Source organism: Octopus bimaculoides, chromosome 10, assembly GCF_001194135.2.
Source record: "Octopus bimaculoides isolate UCB-OBI-ISO-001 chromosome 10, ASM119413v2, whole genome shotgun sequence".
NCBI lineage: Eukaryota > Metazoa > Mollusca > Cephalopoda > Octopoda > Octopodidae > Octopus > Octopus bimaculoides.
Genome location: NC_068990.1, coordinates 17,561,131 through 17,582,284, shown reverse-complemented (window position 1 = coordinate 17,582,284; position 21,154 = coordinate 17,561,131). Strand labels below are relative to the sequence as shown.

General features: G+C 35.1%; 1 protein-coding gene across 1 annotated transcript in view; it reads right to left on the bottom strand.

The window, feature by feature from the left end:
- Positions 1–21,154, bottom strand: part of LOC106883982 (telomere-associated protein RIF1) — a 54,368-nt gene that overhangs the window by 19,054 nt on the left and 14,160 nt on the right. Inside the window, exons 7-27 of the mRNA XM_014935142.2 lie at positions 21,103–21,149; positions 20,786–20,918; positions 19,907–20,058; positions 19,014–19,086; positions 17,983–18,132; positions 16,151–16,255; positions 15,871–16,028; positions 15,012–15,095; positions 14,149–14,222; positions 13,318–13,498; positions 11,885–11,989; positions 10,678–10,830; positions 9,731–9,833; positions 8,209–8,357; positions 7,355–7,543; positions 6,110–6,312; positions 4,748–4,853; positions 3,852–4,022; positions 2,927–3,006; positions 1,906–1,959; positions 72–141 (exon numbers count right to left, since the gene is read on the bottom strand). Coding sequence (XP_014790628.1) covers positions 72–141; positions 1,906–1,959; positions 2,927–3,006; positions 3,852–4,022; positions 4,748–4,853; positions 6,110–6,312; positions 7,355–7,543; positions 8,209–8,357; positions 9,731–9,833; positions 10,678–10,830; positions 11,885–11,989; positions 13,318–13,498; positions 14,149–14,222; positions 15,012–15,095; positions 15,871–16,028; positions 16,151–16,255; positions 17,983–18,132; positions 19,014–19,086; positions 19,907–20,058; positions 20,786–20,918; positions 21,103–21,149 — 2,540 coding nt within the window. The remainder of the gene's footprint in view (positions 1–71; positions 142–1,905; positions 1,960–2,926; positions 3,007–3,851; positions 4,023–4,747; positions 4,854–6,109; positions 6,313–7,354; positions 7,544–8,208; positions 8,358–9,730; positions 9,834–10,677; positions 10,831–11,884; positions 11,990–13,317; positions 13,499–14,148; positions 14,223–15,011; positions 15,096–15,870; positions 16,029–16,150; positions 16,256–17,982; positions 18,133–19,013; positions 19,087–19,906; positions 20,059–20,785; positions 20,919–21,102; positions 21,150–21,154) is intronic.

Here is a 21,154-nt window from a genome sequence, read left to right as displayed (position 1 = left end):
GTCATTTGTATTAACCACAAAATTCTTCCAGACACAGAATGTTGTAGAATTTGCAATAAAAAGGAACTCACCAAATTATACTGTGATGAAGTCTCATCCGAACTGAAACTCAAGACTGGTGAAGTGACCATGTGATTCGAACTGAAGTAAAAGAGAAAACAGAAGTTGTACAATTAGTACATTTAATCAGGAAACTAAGACAGAAAAGGGAAAAAGGATAAAACAACAAAACCCAGCCCTTTCTCGTTGAAACTTTCACATGTTACTTTAATTTACAACATTGTTTCATTTTTAAATTTTAATTTTTCTCATGTTTGAAGCTATTTGTGAGAGATTTTCTATAACCTTCCAATGCCCATTCCAAGTAAGGTAATATTTCCCCATTGCTAGATATACGCTTCAAAAAAGACTAAAACTGAAAACCATTTGTACAACGGAGATGCTCATTTACAACTGTGTGATGTCAACAAAAGGAGAAACGGATACACCCCCTCTCGAAAACATACACATTGTGTGCATGTGTGATGGACTCTTCCATCAAAGACAAACATATGAGCGTTCAGATTTCACCAAATGACCTGCACAAATATCTGAACTGTACATTAGCTCACACCCTACATCAAATTGATGTTGCATGAATAGGTGCAGTTACCATGCATAGGTGTCAAAATGATCACAGAATAAACAGAGATGAATTGTTTTGCTCAAAAACATAAAGCACCACCTGGCCTAGGAACTGAAATTACAATCTAAAGATCATGAGTGTAACACCCTAACTACTAGGCCAAGCGCCCTCATGTGTGTATATTCCCTCTCTGTTTATTTTCTTATTCCTTTCTGTTGAAGAACATAGGCTTGAAACATAAAAGACTTTTTCATTTACCCGAGTGTCAAACTAATACACTTGCTTGTTCATATACATACACAAAGTTGTTGGTATTAATAAGGGCATCCAGCCATAGAAACCATACCAAATCAGACTCTTAAGCAGTGTTTCTCAACAGGAGTCCATAGGATTTTATTGTTAAAATCTGATGGGAAATAAATTAGTTATACTTCTACAATACACCAAATATACAATTTATACAATTCCTATTAATATTTAATTATAAAAAATATAAGATTTTTTTATAAACATCAAATAGCTACAAGGGTCCATTGGAGTAAAATAGGAATCAAAGGGGTCCATTGGTGAAAAAAGGTTGAGGAGCACTGCTCCAGAGTACAACACAGTTCTTTGCCCCACAGGATCCTATCACAACCATTCAACTCATTCAATATGGAGTTAAATGATGATGATGTAGGCTTAAGTGTGAAGAAGGGCATCAAAGCTGTAGAAACAATGCCAAAGCAGACTTGGAACCTAGCAGAGCCGCATCTGTTCTTGTCAAACTGTCCAAGTCATGTCAGCACAGAAAAAAAAAAGAGTGCTAAATGATAATATGAGGGACTTCGTTCAGTTTTTGCCTACCAAATCTACTCTCAAGGCTATAGTGGTAGACATTTGCTGATTGGGGTCACACAGTAGGACTGAGCCTGAAACCATGAGGTTAGAGAATGCATTGAAGAAATTTTAGTTGCATGAAATGACCCCATTACTTACTCTATCAGTGTTTTTTGCCAAACTGCTAAGTTACAGGGATGTAAACACACCAACACCAGTTGTGAAGCAGTGGTAGGGGACAAACACAGACACACACATACATGTATATATATGACAATCTTCTTTCACTTTCTGTGTACCAGATCCACTCACAAAGCTTTGCTCGGCCCAAGGTGCCATGCAGTGGGACTGAACCCAGAACAATGTGGTTGGGAAGCAAACTTCTTACTAGAAATACAACAGGTCATCTTACAAAAATAAACACTTTGTTGCAGATTAAAGCTTTCAAGAAAAATACTCACTACATGGAATCTTGAGACTGGTCAAGGCTATTATACATTGCAGGAAGACAATACCTGTTACAAAAAATAAATAAGCAAATAGATAAATATAAGAAGAAAAAAAAGGTGGTAAGCTGGATCTAATTACTTTAGCAGTGGTATAAGACTTTCAGCAAGTATGTCAACTACCTTTAAAATCTATTAGATACATCTATTTTTTCTTTTGTGATATCTTAAGTCCTGTACCAAATGCATGTAACTACAACCGTTGCTGAGTCTTGAATTGTATATTAATTGTAATTCAAATAGTGTTGCTGTTTGGGAGTGCAAAACAAGAAGTACTATATGTGAGAAACAAAATTCAGTCCACTTTAATAAAAAGAAACTCCTGTCAAAAGACTTGTTTTAAAACAAATATGATTATCAATTACTTTTAAAATCTAACAATCTGATGTATCCATTTATTTCCCATGACATCAATATTAATTTTATTTAGGTAGGTATAAAGCCTACCTTTAAAGTTGCCTCAAATACCAGTAAAGAACTTTAAAAAGAAAAAAAAGAAAGAAAGAAACCCACTTGTCCAAAAATTCACCAGAATATTTGATGCTTTTCTCAAGGAAATATTTCAATTAAATGTTGTGTTGTGTTGTGTTCCTTATGCCCTTGACTTATTGACTTGCAGATTCATGAGCAGCTTAATTTTATCAGTTGTAGCACTCACTGGTCTAGCAAACAATATAATTAGTTGGTTTTTACAGGCTTGACTATGTTGGATAAGTCTGCAGTACAAAATATTGCCATTTATTTTGGTTCCTGTGTCATGATGTCTGCAAAGCAGAGCATCCACAGAGCTAATCACACCGTTTTTTCCCACTACAAGAACCATCTATTGTTAGCACACAACAATTTAACTTGGCAGGTTTCATACACACACACACATCAATATTCTCACATACTGCCCAATTTCTTTCTTGGCTCACTTGTAGAACAAAAAGAATCTCACAAAAAATATAAATAAAATTAAATTGAAAATATTTACTTTCTCTCTTTCAATACTTCTTTCTGGTGTTGAGTAAGGATTCGTCTTTTATTCTGAGGAGGATCAATAACCACAAAATCCTTCAAAGTAGAAATCAAAGAGAATGTTAAATGCAGGTCACAGAAATAATTTTAATACATCAATGAATAAATCAACTTCTTAATTTTAAAATTCTAAAACTACAACAAGCTGAGTTCCTACCAGAATGAGGTCTAATTGAGATTGTGAATTAAATCCTACCAAAATCACAAACAAGCTTAATATCTTAATATGCTCTTATTCTCAGCATGCAAACCAAAAAGCTTACTGAAGAAAATTATTAATGCCAGAAAATTAAGAAGTATGTATGTACATATTATGGTTTGGTGCCCATGCACACATTAAGTAAAGGAATGTCATGGTCATACAAGCTGTGTCCACTTCCAATCCATGAAAATACGTCTGGTCATGGGGAAATATTACCTTGCTTGGTGACAGATGAGGACTGGCAACAGAAAGGGCTTCTGGCTGCTAGTAGAAATTTGATTCAATAAACTCTGTCAAACTCATGTAAGCATGGAAAAATTGATATTAGAACAACGTTAATGGTGATCAAAAAATAATAAAAGGAAATATCAAAAGAGAGTTTATATATATATGTATGTGTGTGTGTGTGTGTGTGTGTGTGTGTGTGTGTGTGTGTTTATGCATCTGTGTTTGTCCCCTAGCATTGCTTGACAACCGATGCTGGTGTGTTTATGTCCCCGTCACTTAGCGGTTCGGCAAAAGAGACCGATAGAATAAGTACTAGGCTTACAAAGAATAAGTCCTGGGGTCGATTTACTCGACTAAAGGCGGTGCTCCAGCATGGCCGCAGTCAAATGACTGAAACAAGTAAAAGAGTAAAGAGTATATAAAAGTTATTCAAAAATATATATATAATTACCTGATCTTTCATATCACCAATTGATAACCTTTTCATCACACTGACAGCAGGTTTGTGTTTACAAAGAATACTTGGTTTTTTTGGAGAAGGAATATTCTTTAACAGACTCCCATGCATTTTATTTGGAGAGACTGGAGCAGGAACAACTTCGTCAGATACCTGGGAACTTGCCTAAAATTAAAATCAAATATGTAAGATGAGGTTAAGGTAGCTAGACTTTGCATAATTGGTTATATGTTCAAATCATGAAGACAGTTCGTGGCGTGCCAACATCAACCCTGGACATTACTGCCTTGAGTGCCAGATCACCCGCTTTGCATAGCATATGAGTGACTGAGTTTACAATAGTCCCTCCGAAATAGGATGCCATTCCATTGCAGGATTACTCATTTACAGCTGACTGAACTTAAGCAACATGAAAAGAAGTTTCCCAACCCAGGGATCGAAACCATTATCTTATGGTTGCAAGTGCAACACCTTGACCACTGAGTCACACATCTTCACTAGTTTTGTCTGCCACCAAGAAATACTTTGCCTGCCCAAGAATACCTGGCTTACAAAACGTTCCAATTCACTGATAACTTTCTTAGAAGATTATTCAATCTTCTTCTTCTTCTTCTTTTTGCATGTGCAAGTATGTACCAGAGCCAATGTTTGCATTACTACAGCCACAAATGGTGACATTTCCCTGTCAACATCATCCATTACCTCTGCACTTTAAAATTCCTCTAAAATAAACAATCCCAAATACCCAACTTGATAAAGAGGTATTTCTTGGCATCAGGAAGTCTTCAGCCATAAAATTCTTGCCTCAAACACATCATCATCTAAGCCATGCCAGAATGGAAAAACTGGTGTTAAAGAAATGCATGAAGAAATAAGAATAAAGATCTTACCTGACTATACTGACTGGTAGGTGTTTCTTCAATCACATGAATTTCTGTGCTTATCCAGCCTGGCAATCTGATTACCATTTTCTCTTTCACTTTGACTAAAGTACGACTGCAGAACAAAAACGACAATAATAATGGTTTCAAATTCTGTCACAAAGTCAGGAACTTCAGAGGAAGGGGTAAGTTGATTATACCAACCCCAAAAGGATGAATGGCAAAGGTGACCTCGGCATAATTTGAACTCAGAAAGTAAAGATAGATGAAATGCCACTAAGCATTTTGCTCAGCAAGCTAACAATTCTGCCAGCTCGCAGCCTTAAGAACAAGAATGGTTTCTGATCTAGGCAAAGGCCAGCAATTTTGAGGGGAGAGAGTTAGTGAAAAGCATCAACCCCACTCATGGGAAATTGAACTCAGAATGTAAAGAGCCAGTAAATTTCAGAAAAGGGTTAAATCAATACCACTGAGCCAAGTACTTGACTGGTATATATTTTACCAACCACAAAATATGAAATGCAAAATCAATCTCACTGGAATATGAACACAGAATGTAAAGAGAAGAGCACAAAAAAAATACTGCTAAGCATTTTCTCCAACACGCTAATGATTCTGTCAGCTGACCGAATAATAATTTCAAATTTTGGCACAAGGCCAGCAATTTTAGGATAGAGAGGGTTAGTCAATTACATCAACCCCAAAAGGATGAAAGGTAAAGTGGACCTAGGTGGAATTTGAACTCAGAATGTAAAGACAGATGAAATGCCACTAAGCATTGTTGTCCTGTGTGCTAACAATTCTACCAGCTTGAAGACAAGAGCAGGACCAAAAATTTGAAGGAAAGGAACAATCAGTTCATAGCAACCACAGTACTTGACCAATATTTTAAAGTCCAGAAGGATGCAAGGCAATAAATAATGGTGTGGTGGTGTATGTAATAATAATATTTTCAATTTAAGCCAAAGACATTTTGGGAAAGAGGAGACATCAAATCAGCCCGAGGGGGATGAAAGTAAAGTTGACCAAGCCAGGATTTGAACTTAGAAATAAATATTCATAAAGCCATTTAACCTGACACTCAGCTGATTCTGCTATCCACCAGTGTTTACATGAAATAAGATGAGTCGTGGAAGCAGCCCCTTTATGGTAACACAATTTGCTAAAAATAATAGTCAAACCTCACCCCAATGTCTTTTACTAACAAGATATATGGGGTGTAGAAAGAGGGTTGGGGAGGATCATCATGGCAGATCTACTGTTGATTGTAAGTCAGCAAATCAGGACTGACCTAGGGCTAAACAAAAACACAAGAAACGAGATAGCTTATATCCAATTCTTAGACACTAATTAAATTCCAAAAACACTTACCGTAGAGAATCTGTATAAGCTAGTGAAGGAGTTTGGCTGAAAGTGGCCTTCCATAACTGAGCTGTTTGGTTTTTGATGAATCTCCGTGGGTGAAGAAAGTTTGCTTCCAGCAGCGGCGCCAAAACATTCAGAAAGTCTGTATCATACATACCTTTATAGGTATTCTGTATACTGTTGATAATATCTTGCCATAATTTGTCATGCTAAAATATTGGATTGGAAAAAAAATTATTTGAATAGTTTTTCTTCTAAAAGGAAATTAATTATCTAACAGCATAAAGAAATTCCCATCACCAAAATTACTCTATTTACTTGTGTCGTTATTAGCATTAACTGATACCCGAATAATTAATCTGTAGCGAGTGACTGAGTCTCATCCTGATGGGTGCAAGTACCTGGGGTGGCTGCTCAGGCCAACAATAGTATAGAAGAGCCAGGGATGGGTTGGTGAGGCACGAGGAAGTGCAAGTCACTATTCGTGTCTTTAACAATGACATGCCACCATTTTGAGTGATCCTTGGTGATTATGTATGTGAGAAATTTAATTAAGAGCATCCAAGCCAATTTTGGGAAGCAGGACTCAAGTATAAAAGATTAAGAGGATAAAGAACTAGTTTTCTTTATGCATTTCAGTGTTCTATAAAAAAGAACTTGCTAACAAATACAAGCAATATTATATGCTTAGTCAACTATAGAGGCAGGTTTGAGATTCTTGGTATGTCTTGCACAATTTTTGCAAACAAAAGATGCTCATAACTATGTTCAAACTGTTCATTGTTTAATAGACTAAGAGATTATTAGCTTGCATGGTAACAGATCCAGGTTTGGTGATAGGAAGGGCATTTAACAAGATGAATTCTGAGCCAAGCAAGCTTGGAAAAGTGGATGTTAAAAACGAGGGGAGGGGGTGCTCAAGTTAATTTAACCCATTAACTTATTTCTGCTGGACTGTACTGCCTTTGTTTCAATTAATTTTGAAAAAAAGAATTTAATAAAATGTCATTATTAGGCTGGTTTTTGGAACAAATTGAAGCGAAATTCCAACGGAGGGTTTTTAATTCGAATCACTCTAAAGAGATTTGTATCATAGAATGAGGGGTTAGTGTCAGGCAGTTTGTATCAAAGCAGTTAAGATTGCATTGATGAGACTTGGCAGAATTCTATAAAATTGTTAAAACGGTTAAGAGGTTAACTGGCTCAGCCTCAAAATAAGGCACAAGAAAAAAAGAAAAGAAAAAGGGTTACCTTTGGGAGTGAGCTTGAAGGAAATACTTTATAACTGGCTTTAGCAAGAACAAACAAGCTGCTAACAGCCTTGGAAGTTTTTTCGAAGAGTAAAGGAACTGAATTTGGAGAGGTTATTTCTGTGAACAGAGTAATCATGGTTCCAGTAAGGTGTCTGGCAGCTGATTGGAGTGAAGCAAAATTTACAGTCTGAAAATTAAAGTAACATTTAAAAATAAAATTTAAATGATTAAAATCAGCAACAGAAAGAATTTAACATTAGATATCATTATAAGCACTCATTTAACCCTATTGTAATCATATTTCTGTTGAAATATATTGCCTCTGATTCAATCAATTTTGAAAATAATGAACTTGTGATTTAAAAAAAGTTTGTATCAAATGGATTAAGGCAGTAAAAAGAAACAGGATCAGTGACAGGCCTTGAGTTACATATCTGTCACTATGTTAGTCAGTCGCTTTACTGATTACACTATAAAATGCCAGCTATTCCAGCTTCTCAAATTAGCTTTAACTCTTCTGATGCCAACACGCTTGAAATTCCTCTTGGTTCGATGATACAAGCTTACTGTTTTAAAACCATTTATATTAAAACTTTCCATCAAAATTACATGTTAAATCTATATTCCATCATTTAGCATCTATTCTCCTTGCTGGCATGAGTAGGAGGGTCTGACAGGACGAGGCAAGCCCAATATCTACTTTGGTGTGGTTTCTACGGCTGAATGCACTTCGTAACAGTAACCACTTTACAGAATGCACTGGGTGATTTTCTTGTACCACCAGCACAGGTATGGTTGTTAAGTAATTTGCAAAACAGGAAAATTGCAGAAAAAGGAAAAAAACGTTCGTACCTGTCTGTCAATACTATTCTCACATTCTTCCCTATTGACCTGCTCAAAGACAGAATTGGTGACAAGCACAACCAAATCAATAACAGAATTCAGATTTTTCAAAGGATTCTGCTTTCGTTTGCCACCCCATTTTCCAGGACTGCCAAGAGCTGCAAAATAAATTTTAAAATTTCAACAATTCTTAAATTCTTTTATGGGTTCAATCATAAAAATGTGAACATACTGGAGCAAGGAATAGCCAATTCCATTGACATTCCCTTCCCAATGTTTGCTATATCAACTGTTAATTACATTTTTAATTGAGGAAGCATGAAAGTGGTGTGGATCAGGATAGAATTTGAACTCAAACTGTAAATGAAACACCATAAAATATTTTGTCTGAACAATACTGAATCTCTTTTAGCCAGGTATTTACTGGAACAGAGAGGAGGGAGGAACATTCTTTTAATACTTCTTATTCATCAGAATACTGACAGAAAAAAGATAAGATTTTCAGTAGAATAAAATCTAACAACTGTGAAGTTGAAGTATTGGACAAATGATGCCATGAGAATAAATTTTTCTTACTCCTAGTCTTTGTTGTATTCCCTGACTGAAACCAGGTTTTACTTATAAATTCATTTGGGAAGCTAGTATTAGAAAGACCCTCTCATGGGGTGAGGGACTTAGCAGTTTGCAATCAAATTAGCAAAATATATCTTTAATTTCTTTGCAAACCTCAGGAGATCTACAGGGACTTCATTTTCATATAGTATTTTCTATATATTTTCATATATTACTTTACCAGAGAGAGAGAGAGAGTCAGACAAACAAAGAGAGAAAGAAATTTCCACTGCTCCCCCCTTAGTTAACATGTCAAGTGGTTATTTATTAACCTTCTGGTACAGTATTTCCCAATGGATAGATTCGTAAATTGAAAGGCATGATAAATAAAATGTTTAATCCAGTGTCAACCAAAGTGCCTGCAGAGTGTGTGTTTGTCAAGGATCAAATATCTTATTCATCATATAGTGAGGGCACATGGCCTAGTGGTTGGGGTGTTGCAATCACGATTGTGAGATTGTGGTTTCAATCCTTAGACTTTGTGGTGTGTTGTATTCTTAAGCAAAACACTTCATTTTGCATTACTCTGCGATCACTTCAACACTTGATACATGCCACACAGTGTACCTGTTCAGGTAACATTTAATTTGATGGAGAGAGTGAGCCAATGTACAGCACACACGTTTGTTCACTAGAAACAAATCATTTGGGCAGATCGTTCAGCAAAAACTGAACATTCACACATTATCTTCAACAAGGGAGTCCATTACATATATGTATATATATATTGGAACTCACAAACTGCTAGTTGATAGCTTAATGTCACACCCACCAAGCTATTCCTTCTAAATTAACAGCAAGCTAATGTCAGAACAATAATTATCAATAATAATTTAGAAAAAAATTAAACTTTTTTTTAAAATCAATAAAAAATTAAAAACAACATGAGCAAATAGAAAAAGAAAAACAAACAACTTACCAAAAGAAGTGTTTCGGCTGTGAGGGGAAAAATCCACATAACTTAGCAAGATTTCACAAATCAAAGTTAGTTGCTCGAGAAACAAGGCGTCAGTTTTTAGTTTCTGAAGAAATCCAAAGCAAGATAAATTAGAATAGAACTGTTTCCTCATACATAAATATTTTGGAACATACAATTTTTTGATTAATTCTGCATGGTTTTATATTTAGTCTTATATAGAGATAATTTTGAAGGAAAAAAACATGCGGTACACTCTGTAAAGTGGTTGGTGTTAGCAAGGACATCCAGCTGTAGAAACCAAATCAAAGCAGACAGTGGAGTCTTGCAGTCTTCTCACATACCAGTTCCTGTTGAATGATTCAACTTATGCAAGTACAGAAGACAAAAACTAAATGGTGGTGATGATGAGGTCATTGTTTAACCTCAGGCCAGCTGGGATCAAGCAGGGCCTATGAATAAAAGCATTCCAGTTGTTACCATCTTGTCTTTATGTATTTCAAGAACTATATTATCCAAGGCACCCTGGTTTAAGAGAATTCAGCCACTATGCCTCCTAAAGGCAGTTATCACCTCACTGTGTAGCAGATTGGGCGAGTGTCTTCTACTATAGCTGAAGGTCAACCAAAGCATTGAATGGATGTGGTACATGGAAACTCAAAGAAGCCCATTATATATGTGTGTGTGTGTGTGTGTGCATGTTTGTGTCTCCTTATCTTGACATCACAGATATAGATGAGTGCTACTGTCATTCATTTGTCTTCCATGAAAACACGTCCTGCCATAAGGAAATATTACCGTTTGGAGACAGGTGAGGGTTGGTGATAGGAAGAGCTTCCAGTAGTAGAAAATCTACCTCGGTGAATCCCACTGATGGGAGAAACAAGTTTGAAAATGGATTCCATTTGATAATTTTCCTAAGTAACCAAACATTAGTGAAAAGGAATTACCTGACTAGCAGCAGGTGAGAGAAGGTCAGTCACAATGAGGTGGCTCAAATGTTCACAGGTGATATTAGGAGCAGCATTGACAACAAGAGCAGCAAGATTAGCGAATGTCCGATAGATGTTTGACCAGGTCCTCATCAGTGTCTTATTGACAGTCTGTGTAAAGAAAGGTAAAAAAAATCAGTGAAAGAATGAAATGTAATCAGAAAAGGACAGAAGATGAAATTAAAATGGATCGAGTCTTCTACCTATGAACTACAGATACAAGAGAGTTAATGCTTTTATCTGGTTTCAGGTTATGAAGTAGACCAGAGATTGTTCTTCATCTTAGATAAGATGGATACAAACATTTTTTTACTCGTTTCTTAGCAAGTACCAAATAATTTAGGAAGAGCCCAAAATGTTAAAATAAAAAGTTTGTGGTTGTGTGGTAAGAAGTTTGCTTCCCAATCACATGGTTCCAGGTTCAGTCCCACAACATGGCACCTTGGGCAAATATCTTCAACAAAAGCCTTAGGCCAAGCAAGGCCTTGTGAGTGGATTTGGTACACAGAAACTGAAAGATACATGCATGTATGAGTGTGTGTCTGAAGAGGTCCTCCACCAATGCTTGACAACCAGTGTTGTGTTTACATCCGTGCAACTTAGTGGTTCAGGAAAATAAACCGATAGAATAGGTATCAGGCTTAACGAAAAAGAAAATGAGTACTGGAGTCAATTCATTTGACTAAAAGTTCTACAAGACAATGCCTCAGCATGGCCACAGTCTAATGACTGAAACAAGTAAAAGAGATGTAAAATAAAAGAGCTTTGCTCATAATCTCAATGAAGTATTAATGGACTTGAACTTGTGAGCAAGACACAAGCAGACATTTTCAACACTCCATGGCAAATCACTTATAGAAAAAATAAAATGTATGAAGGAAAATAAATGAGGTCTTAAAATGATGAAACTGCTTTAAATTAATAAGAGTCTAATACTTTAGCAGGCAAATCAACAAAATTTCACTGCAAACATTGTGCGTACTGTATGTAAAATCTGCTGAGCTGTAAACTATTTACAAGTTATTGCAACTTTGTTCACATTAAAATTTTAGAGCTGAATCACGAGATTTTAGAAACTCAAGCAGCTGTACTGTAATGAAATTATCTTTATTATTTCACAAATGATGAAAGCAGAGCGAGACATAAAAAGACAAAAAGAACTTACAGCTAATAACTGGTTGCCAAACAACCATTTGACAGGAAAAAATAATGAACGATAAAGACAGGTGAAGTTGTGTTCTAAAGCATCTCCTTGATTAATCTCATTGTTCTGTGGAATAATAATAAAAAAAACATTGTTTTAATACCAATCTGTCCAAAACTGTCCGTTTAATCCTTTAGCATTCAGATGATTGTCAAATGTACTGCTTATGTATTCACATTACTTTAAAATTAACCATGCATTATTCCCTAACTTTGAGATTTCGATGATGTGATGATTTTTAAAATGACACTGTAGGATAGGTGTGAAAGGTCAGATACGACCTGTTTGAAGATACAACAGGTAGAATATTTTGGCAGGATATGGGCAGTTTAAATGCTAAAGGGTTAAAAATGATTGCAATCAAAACCTTCCCTCAGAATTTAACTTGTGTTTTAAATACCAGATTAATAATGAGTCTTATTTTACTAAATTCTTTGTTATTTTCAAAATTAAATGAAATAATGGCAATGTATCTTAACAGAAACATAACAAAAAGGTGAACCCTTTTGATACTAACCCTCCTGAAACTGCTAATTTTATGATGCAATCTTCCCATTTTAAAGTGATCTAAATTAAAATCTTCCATCAAAATTTCATGATAATCTGTGTTTACAAAACTTTTCATTGATTTCAAGACAAAGGCAGTGTATTTCATCAGAAATATGGTAACAAAGTGGTTAAACAGATCTATATTCAAAAGCATTCCAACGAAGACCATCCAGTCATATTTTATTTGATTACAGCAAATCATCCAATGATAGTAGTGTGAGTCAACCCTTATGATACCAACCCATCTGAAGTAACACCTGGTTCTATGATACAAACTTCCAGTTTTAAGGTGACCTAAATTAAAACTTTCCATCAGAATTCCATGTTCCAAACATTCAAGTTAATAACCCCATAAAATGAAAGAATGGCTGACTGGTTAAGAAGTTTGCACGGCACCTTGGACATCATCTATTACTGTCCCAGACAGACCAGTGCCTTGTGAGGAAATTCAGTGAATGAAAATTGTATGAAGCCAGTCATATATTGTGTCTACACATGAATGAATGAATGTTGATATTTCACATCAGCATTTTGGTGAAACAGTGAAATTGTGTCTAGTGATAGCATTTTTGCGAGTGGCAACAGGAAAAGCAACCAGTCATAAAATCTTGCTCCAAAATCAATTCCCATTAAAATCATTAACATGGAAAAGTGAACAAACAGATTTACTAACTTACAGACCCAAAAAATGTAGGGGGACAGAGGAAGATTGGACAGTGTAGTCTCTGATATACAAAGACAGGATAGTCAGGGCTGGAATGTTTTTTGACTACGGGTCTACTCAATCAGAACTGGCCTGGGGGTAAACAAGAAATGTGTAATGTGTTGGGTAAACAAGTAATTACCTTTGAAATGAAGTCTAAGAGAGGATTAACTAAGCAAGACCACAAACGCCATAGCTGCTCTTTCTGTTCAACATATATAGCATGAAGATCTAGAATTTGAATCACTGCCTGACAGTATTCAAGCACCCCAGATGGATTGGCCATTCCCAGCTCAATCATACTCACAAATAATGTCAGGTAACTGAAAGAGAAAGAGAGAATGAAGTTTTAGCAACATTGTGTAATTTAATCAATGAGGGCAGGCATGGCTAACGAATTTATACAAAGTTCAGGTGGCTTCAGGTTTAATTGCACTGCACAGCAATGTAGTTTTCTATTATAAACCTCATATTGACCCCACAACATTGAGTAAAACTGGGGAGATGGAAACTGTTGTAAAGAAGCTGTATATAATTCAATGAATCAAAACCTTGATACATAGTCTGCTAGAAGATTATGTTAATCCTTTAGCATTCAGATTACTCCATCAAATGTAATGTTCACTTATTCACAGTTTCAAGTTAATCATGCATTATTTCATAGCTTTGAAATTTCATTCAGGTGATTGTTAATTTTAGAATGGCATTGCAGGCTAGGTGGGAGAGGCTGGACCTGGCCAGTTTGAACATGAAACAGGAATAATTAGGCCAGATATCATCATTGTTTAATTTTCTTTAAAAGTTGGTATAGTTGTAAAAGGCAGTAATAGTATTGTCAATACTTTTACTATTCCTAGTCTTAATTCCTGAGGATTTCAACTTCACATCTTGTGATATTTGTAGAAAAATGATTGGAAGTGGGATGGGGCAAATACAATTTCAATTAAAAAGGTATAAGAACTTTTTTGTGTACTTCTCTTGAGAAACTCCTTCCTGTAACATTGATGGCGTCAGTAAGAGTTCAGTTAAAAACAGAGCCGGAGTACCCTGGACACAACAAAAGAGAAACAGCTAAATGAGAAATCATATAAAATAATTCGATACACATACAAACATAGGATTACTGTTACTACTACTGTGGGTTTCTTTCAAAATATCATTTAACATCTGTTTTCAAAACTGGCATGGGTTAGAGGGCTTGACTGGAAACTGGTAAGAGATAATATTCATCATCACATACAAAAATTACATTTTGTAGTATGTGTACATGTTCAAAGCCAGCCAATCACTCTGGAAGCGTTCAACTATGGGAAGCAAAATTGCTCTGACCGTGTCAATAACTATGTTGAACCAGCAAATCCTGGTGGACATTATATGATAAGATTTAATGAATAAAGATTAGCTCAGCCTTATGTAAATTCTATCCAGACAATGACTGTCTAAAAACATTTTAACTGCACAATAATGTTTACCAAGACTGCAAAATGTTAATAACTAATAAAAATACATATTTTGCAAGTGATCAACCAATATTCTAATAACCTGTTTGAATCCCAGTGAATACTGATTATTTTCACTTGCAATAAGAGATAAAGAAATTAGTTTTAACTGGCAAACCTAGCTGTGATTGATAGACATTATTGTCAACACAAACGATAACTCAGTTTTCATCAATATGACAAATGCAAATGAATGGAAATCGATTTAAAATGGTAAGAAAATATATCTCTAATTTAGGTATTAAATAAATGATAATAGTCAGCAACGAAATTTTGAAGACCAAATCTTAGTGATTATTAAAAAGAAAATAACTTGGATTATAAAAGAAAAACTTACATGAATTTTTTCTCCACTGCTAATGTTATAGGCTGTTGAACAAAGTATCTTCTTGGGGAGTTTAGTAACAGCAAGGAATAATTTCTGCAACATAGAAGATAAAGAAAATCATGAAACAAATTTTTTTTTAAATAAAAAGACCAAATATTGACAAGCCAAGTTACTGACAACATGAAATTCATACAATAATCAACATAAAATACAAAAATGAGACAATGTCTACAAGATTGAAGACTGAACAACTAACCACAAGGTTTCAAGTTCAAATCATGCAGCCAACAACCAAGTTACATTATGCCATTTGCCTGATTTTTCCACTCTCACTTCATGACTGATTATTAACCATAATGTGCTCCCAGCTGTAAAACTACTTATGTAAACAGAATGTAAATGTTGAATTTTGCAAAAACTTTACATACAAGTCAGCTAAAGTAAAATGGAAACAACTATTTGAAAACAAACAAAAGAACTCTTGCATTTGCATAAAGCTTCAAAATTGCCTGGCCAATAAAATCTTGGGACAGCAAATCCTCTATGATGGTCAACAATCAATGACAATATGAGCTCCTACTGGTCACACAATCGCAAAGTAAGTGTGTATGCATGTAACCAGGGACCACAAGTGAACTTGTATTCCAACTGAAATTGAGAACAGTTGTTGGATGGAGCCAGCTCAACTCATCCCGGATGAATACAAGTACATTCTGGAAGATGACTGGTAGAACAAGTACCAGGCTTAAAAAAAAAAGTACTGAAGTTGATCTATTTGGCTAACAATACTTCAAGGCAGGTGCCCCAGCATGGCTGCAGTCAAATGACTGGAACAAGTAAAAGAAAATTAAAAGAATCATTGACTTACATATTTGACAGAATAAGGTGCTGGTCGACTGAGAATTAAAGTTGAAAAGTCACAGAGAAAAGAAGATAGAGCATCCCTTGTGTCGGTTTTGAGGCCAGCTTCCAGACCAAGTTTAAGGTGTTCCACAAACAACGACCAAATATAAACGACGAGATCATCTGATCAAATAATATCAAATGGATTATCATTAGAATTTAGAAAGCTTAAACAAAATGTATCTTCAAACAAGAGCAAGAGGACATTAAGTGAAATATGAACTTATATATATATATATACATACCTGGTGCATCTGCAGAACATACCAATTCCACTAGACTATAGGCAATAACACTGCATTGTTTAAGAAATAATGCCGGTCCCATTACAATGTTAGGATTCAAAGGTTCTGCAGGGAAAAGAGAAAATATATATTAATGCAAATAGAGGTATGAATTAAATATTTAGGTATCAATATGAGAGATCAGCATCATTTTCATGTCCTCTTTTCCATATTTGCATGAGTCAGACGCAAAATGCCCTTCTTGCAGTCAACCATCACTTGTTTCCAAGCAAGGTAATGTGTTCCCCCATTACCAGACATGTTTACACAGATGATTGGAAACAGACACCCTTTGTATAGAAACTACTAAAATATCAAGACAAGGAGACGCACACACATCAAAGGGCTTCTTTCAGTTTTTATTTACCCTGTTGACTCACAAAGCTTTCATTCGCCAAGAGTTATGGTAAAAAACACTTACTCAAGATGCTATGCAGCAGGACTGAACCCTCAACCACGTGGTTGGGAAGCAAACTTCTTAACCACAAAGCCACATTGGCATCTGTGTCTAATATCAAATAGATGGCTGTCAGAAATTGGGCAAAAAGTTAAATGTAAAACAAATGTTTAAATTTATAACAATTGTTCCAGATTTTGGCACACGATCAACAACTTTAGAAGAAGTGGGGACCAGTTAATGACATCAACCCCAAGATGATGAACAGCAAAGCCAACCTCAATGAAATTTGAACTCAGAGTGTGAAGAATCAAAAATAATGCCACAAAGCATTTTGTCTGACATGGGTTCTGCCTGCTTGCCACCTTCACCCTAAAAATAATGTTTCTAAATATTTGCTATAAGTTACTTATAGTAACATAGGTAACTATGACCACCCCCCACCATTTTTTTCATGATTGCATTAGCGGAGAGTAGATGTGTTTGGAGCAATTGTGTTCACTTACGTTAACTGAATGCCTTTCCTACTGCTATCCATTCAATTTTCAAGCATTTTGGGGGCAAATCTGCCATGTTAGACACATTGCAGGAAATTTGATACATGTGGAAGCTTAGTGACAATACATTAGAAACAAAAGTTGATGTGTGCAGGAGGACACAGATTAGCAATGGACATGTGATGTGAGTGAATGACATTGTGCTGATGCTGACATGGAAGGGAAAAACAAAAACATGAGTAGAAGTGAAGTTGAATATTGAGGCTTCAGAGAAGTGAGGCTGTAAAGTACAGCAGATTCAGACAGACGGCCCCATTACTGATTTTATAAGAATTTCAAGAATTAACTGAATGATTGTACAATACTCTAACCATTTACATATCTTGGTACCTGAGACTCAGCCCAACAGACCTGGTGTTGGATATGTGACTATATAAAATCTAATGTCTGGCAACACTGCTGAAAACAAATTTTAAATAGGTGCAGATGTTGCTGTGTGGGTGACAATCTTGCTTCCAAACCGTGTGGTCTTGGGGACAGTTTCTCTACTACAGCCCCAGGGTCGTGAGTGTATTTGATGGAGGAAGTCCACTTTGTGTGTGTGTGTGTGTGTGCATGCCAGTTCTGACATTATATGATGGTTGGAAAATGAGCAGCACAATCATACGAGCTATGTTGTTCATTTCTAATCTTTCATGAAAAGAGAGGCCATGGGAGATCTTACCCTGCTTGGAAACAGAGTTGGTGACAGGAAGGGCATCTGACCACAGAAACTCTGCCTTAATGTATGCCATCTGACTCATGGAACCAAGAAGTTAAACAATTATTAAATTTTATAAACTGGTTTATGTAACAGAATTTGTAACAAATGATTAAAATGGAAGTTCTTTAATACATACCAAGATCAAATTTTATAGGGGAGTAATCAATACGTGCTGAAGGAAGCTGCAGAAGATGTGCTATAGCCTCCAACCCTTTCAGTTGGAGTGAGGGAAAAGATGGCCACAAAGTTCCCTGACTGGGAAGGGAGATGTTGTTTCCAACCGAACCTTTAACAAATAAATCGAAAAAAATAAAGATTATTATAATCATATTTTTAATTACCAAAGTAGTTCTAAATAGTTTTATTTGAAATTAACAATTTGCTAATCCAAGTCTTATCAGAATACTTCAGATTCAAAGAGTTGACACACAAGTTTTGGGGGCTTTTTTAAAACTTTGAACAGAATTCAAAACTAAATATTCCAAAGCTGTTAAGCATGGCTGATGCTCCATTATTTTAGGGAATTCACAACCCCAAAGGTTATCAGAATAATTAACTCTTTGCCAATCATAGTACAGACATAAACTAAACTGATCTAATTCATGAGATAAGGAACTAAGAAAAATTTGATTTTCCAGGTAACTTGGCAGAATTCTTGCTACTACAAAAGCTCAACATGTGGATACCACTTTTAATAAGGTTAGATCAAAGAAACTATATGCTTTAGTATTCATAATTACTGTCAAAAGTAATGCTTGTTTATTTCCATCATTTTGAATTTATCACATATTATCTTTTAGTTTTGAGATTTTAATGTGATTGTTTATTTTCAAAATGATATTGTATGGTAAGTGTAAGAGGCCAGATACAGCTAGTTTGAACATAAAACAGGTAGAATATTTTGAACCAGATTTGGCTAGTTAAAGGGTTACACTAATGAAAAAAATATGTCTAATACAGAGTCTCTAACTTGGACCCATTTGACTTTTCCCAAGGAAAACTATTATAAACTAGTAACTATCCCTGAAATCTTATGCTGAACTCAAAAACCATAGAATTGCCTACAGCAAATTTGAATACAATGACCCAAAACAAGGTAACCACATTATATACTTAACCATTTTATTTAAACATATAACAAAAATATAGAAGTTAAATGACACTCACTCAGTGTAGGTGTGTTACGAGCTCCTTGGGTCCACTTTCCACCAACACAAAAGCGTAGTAAAGGAGTACAAACCTTGTAGGAAGAAAATTTCAAAACTAAATATATCTCAAGAAATAATGAAATGATGTTTTCAGATTTGTAAAATAAAATAATAAAAAAGGTCATAACTACTGCATGGGATACAGACCTACAAAAAGAATATTTACAAGGTAAATATAATACCAACAATACAAGACAGAAAACTGAGAATAAAATGGTGCTCCAGTATCATCACAGCTAAATGGCTTAAACCAATAATTTCCCACAGGTGGGATATTTACATTAATATAACAATTTAAAATGTAATTACTATCTAAAAGGTAGCAATACATCATCCTGCAAGGTGTGTGAACACACAATTATTAACCCTTTTGATACCAACCCACCTGAGATAGATAGCTTCCAGCTCTATAGGTATTCTCTAGTTTGAAGTGAGCTAAAAACTGCCATCAAAATTTCATAATTTATGTTCCAAAAGGCCAGCTTAAAAATGACAGAGGTATTTTGATATTTTTTTCATTATTTTTAAAATTGAAACAAAGGCAGTGTATTGCAATGAAATATGCTAATAAAAGGGTTAAATGTACAAGCTAACAAGGGGAGGCTTTACACAGCTAGGAACCAGCAACTTGCAAGACTAATAACACCATGTATCAGACAATTTTGATAGCTAATTGTCAGACCTCCAACATTACAAATGGACTTGTCAATATATATATATTCAGTACAAACATTCAAGATATGACGATATTATATAAGATCAGTCATCTGTCATTCAGCAACATTCACAATCAATATTCTTGTACTAAGTAGAGAGAAAAAAAAAACATTAAAAACTTGCTCCCTCACTTACCATATCAAAATTACCCAACAGTTTGGTGTCCAACTTTCTGACAAAATACCACCAAACTTCCAGTTTCTTTAAAGCCACATTCTCAGTTTTGGCATTGTTAATTTTGAAGACTTGCATCAAAAGTTTGATGCGCTTCTGGTCCCCAATAATGGCTGCAAAATTTTACAATGGAAAAAATATTAAAAGAAAGTCAACCTTTTGAATATAAAATTAAAACCTAAAATTTTTTAAGTACAATTAGTAGCAGGCGAATATATACTTTTCTGATACTGCCGGCTCTAGTTTCTATAGTTAATCTGTAGAGAATTTTAAAATGCAATAGCAGTGCTAACATAGATGGGGCACAGTATTGGCTTAGAAGCCTATAATAAACTTGGCAGTATATTGTGGTTGCATAATGAAATGCAGTATCTCTATCAGCAATAAAGATTTGTCTGTGTTAGCACATGGAATGCACGCTTGTAAGAATAAGTTATCAAGGAACTTCAGTAATCTAAACAGCCTTGCATGGAATTCTTGTTATAGATTTAATTTACCTTTATGCAAAAGTGTCCTTTTAAGGTAAACTGTGCTTTGTTGTGAAAATACTAGCAGAGAATGGTCAATAGCAACACTGCCCATTTCTGTCTTGTGATGATCAAACAAAAATGTGTTTATGTGTGTACGAGCAAGTGTACACATAAAACCGTGTGTAGGAGAATGTATTCACAAACACAAAACTATGAGAACAAGAGTCCATATGCAAAAAATGGACTGTATTACATGTGGGATTAGTATTACAACTGGTAATTAAGAAAGAAAAAAGGTAAAATGCATATTTTATTAAATTGCTTTATGAGATGGATATTTTAAACAAGAAAAAAAATTAATAAAGTTTACCAGGGTTTGAAGCAAAATTTTCAATAAGGTATTTCCAGGCACTAAAAGCTTCATATTTGATATTTGGGTTCGGGCTCTTAAAGCCAAGTTCTACAATTGGGAGGAGTTGGTTGATGAAGACACAATGTAATTCCTGCAAGAGAGAGAGAGAGAGAGAGAGAGAAAAAATTATATCACCAATTATGGCTTGGAAATCCAGTGGTAGAATCTATCTATGTTTGAGAGGGATTTCTTTTTTTTTTTTTTATCCACCTCATAAAAAAGGGAAGAAAAGATGAAAACAGACATAATGAATGCTAAAGAGAAAGAATATTTACCTTTCCTAATAACTGAACCAGCAGACTCCATACTCTCAAGACATATACTTCA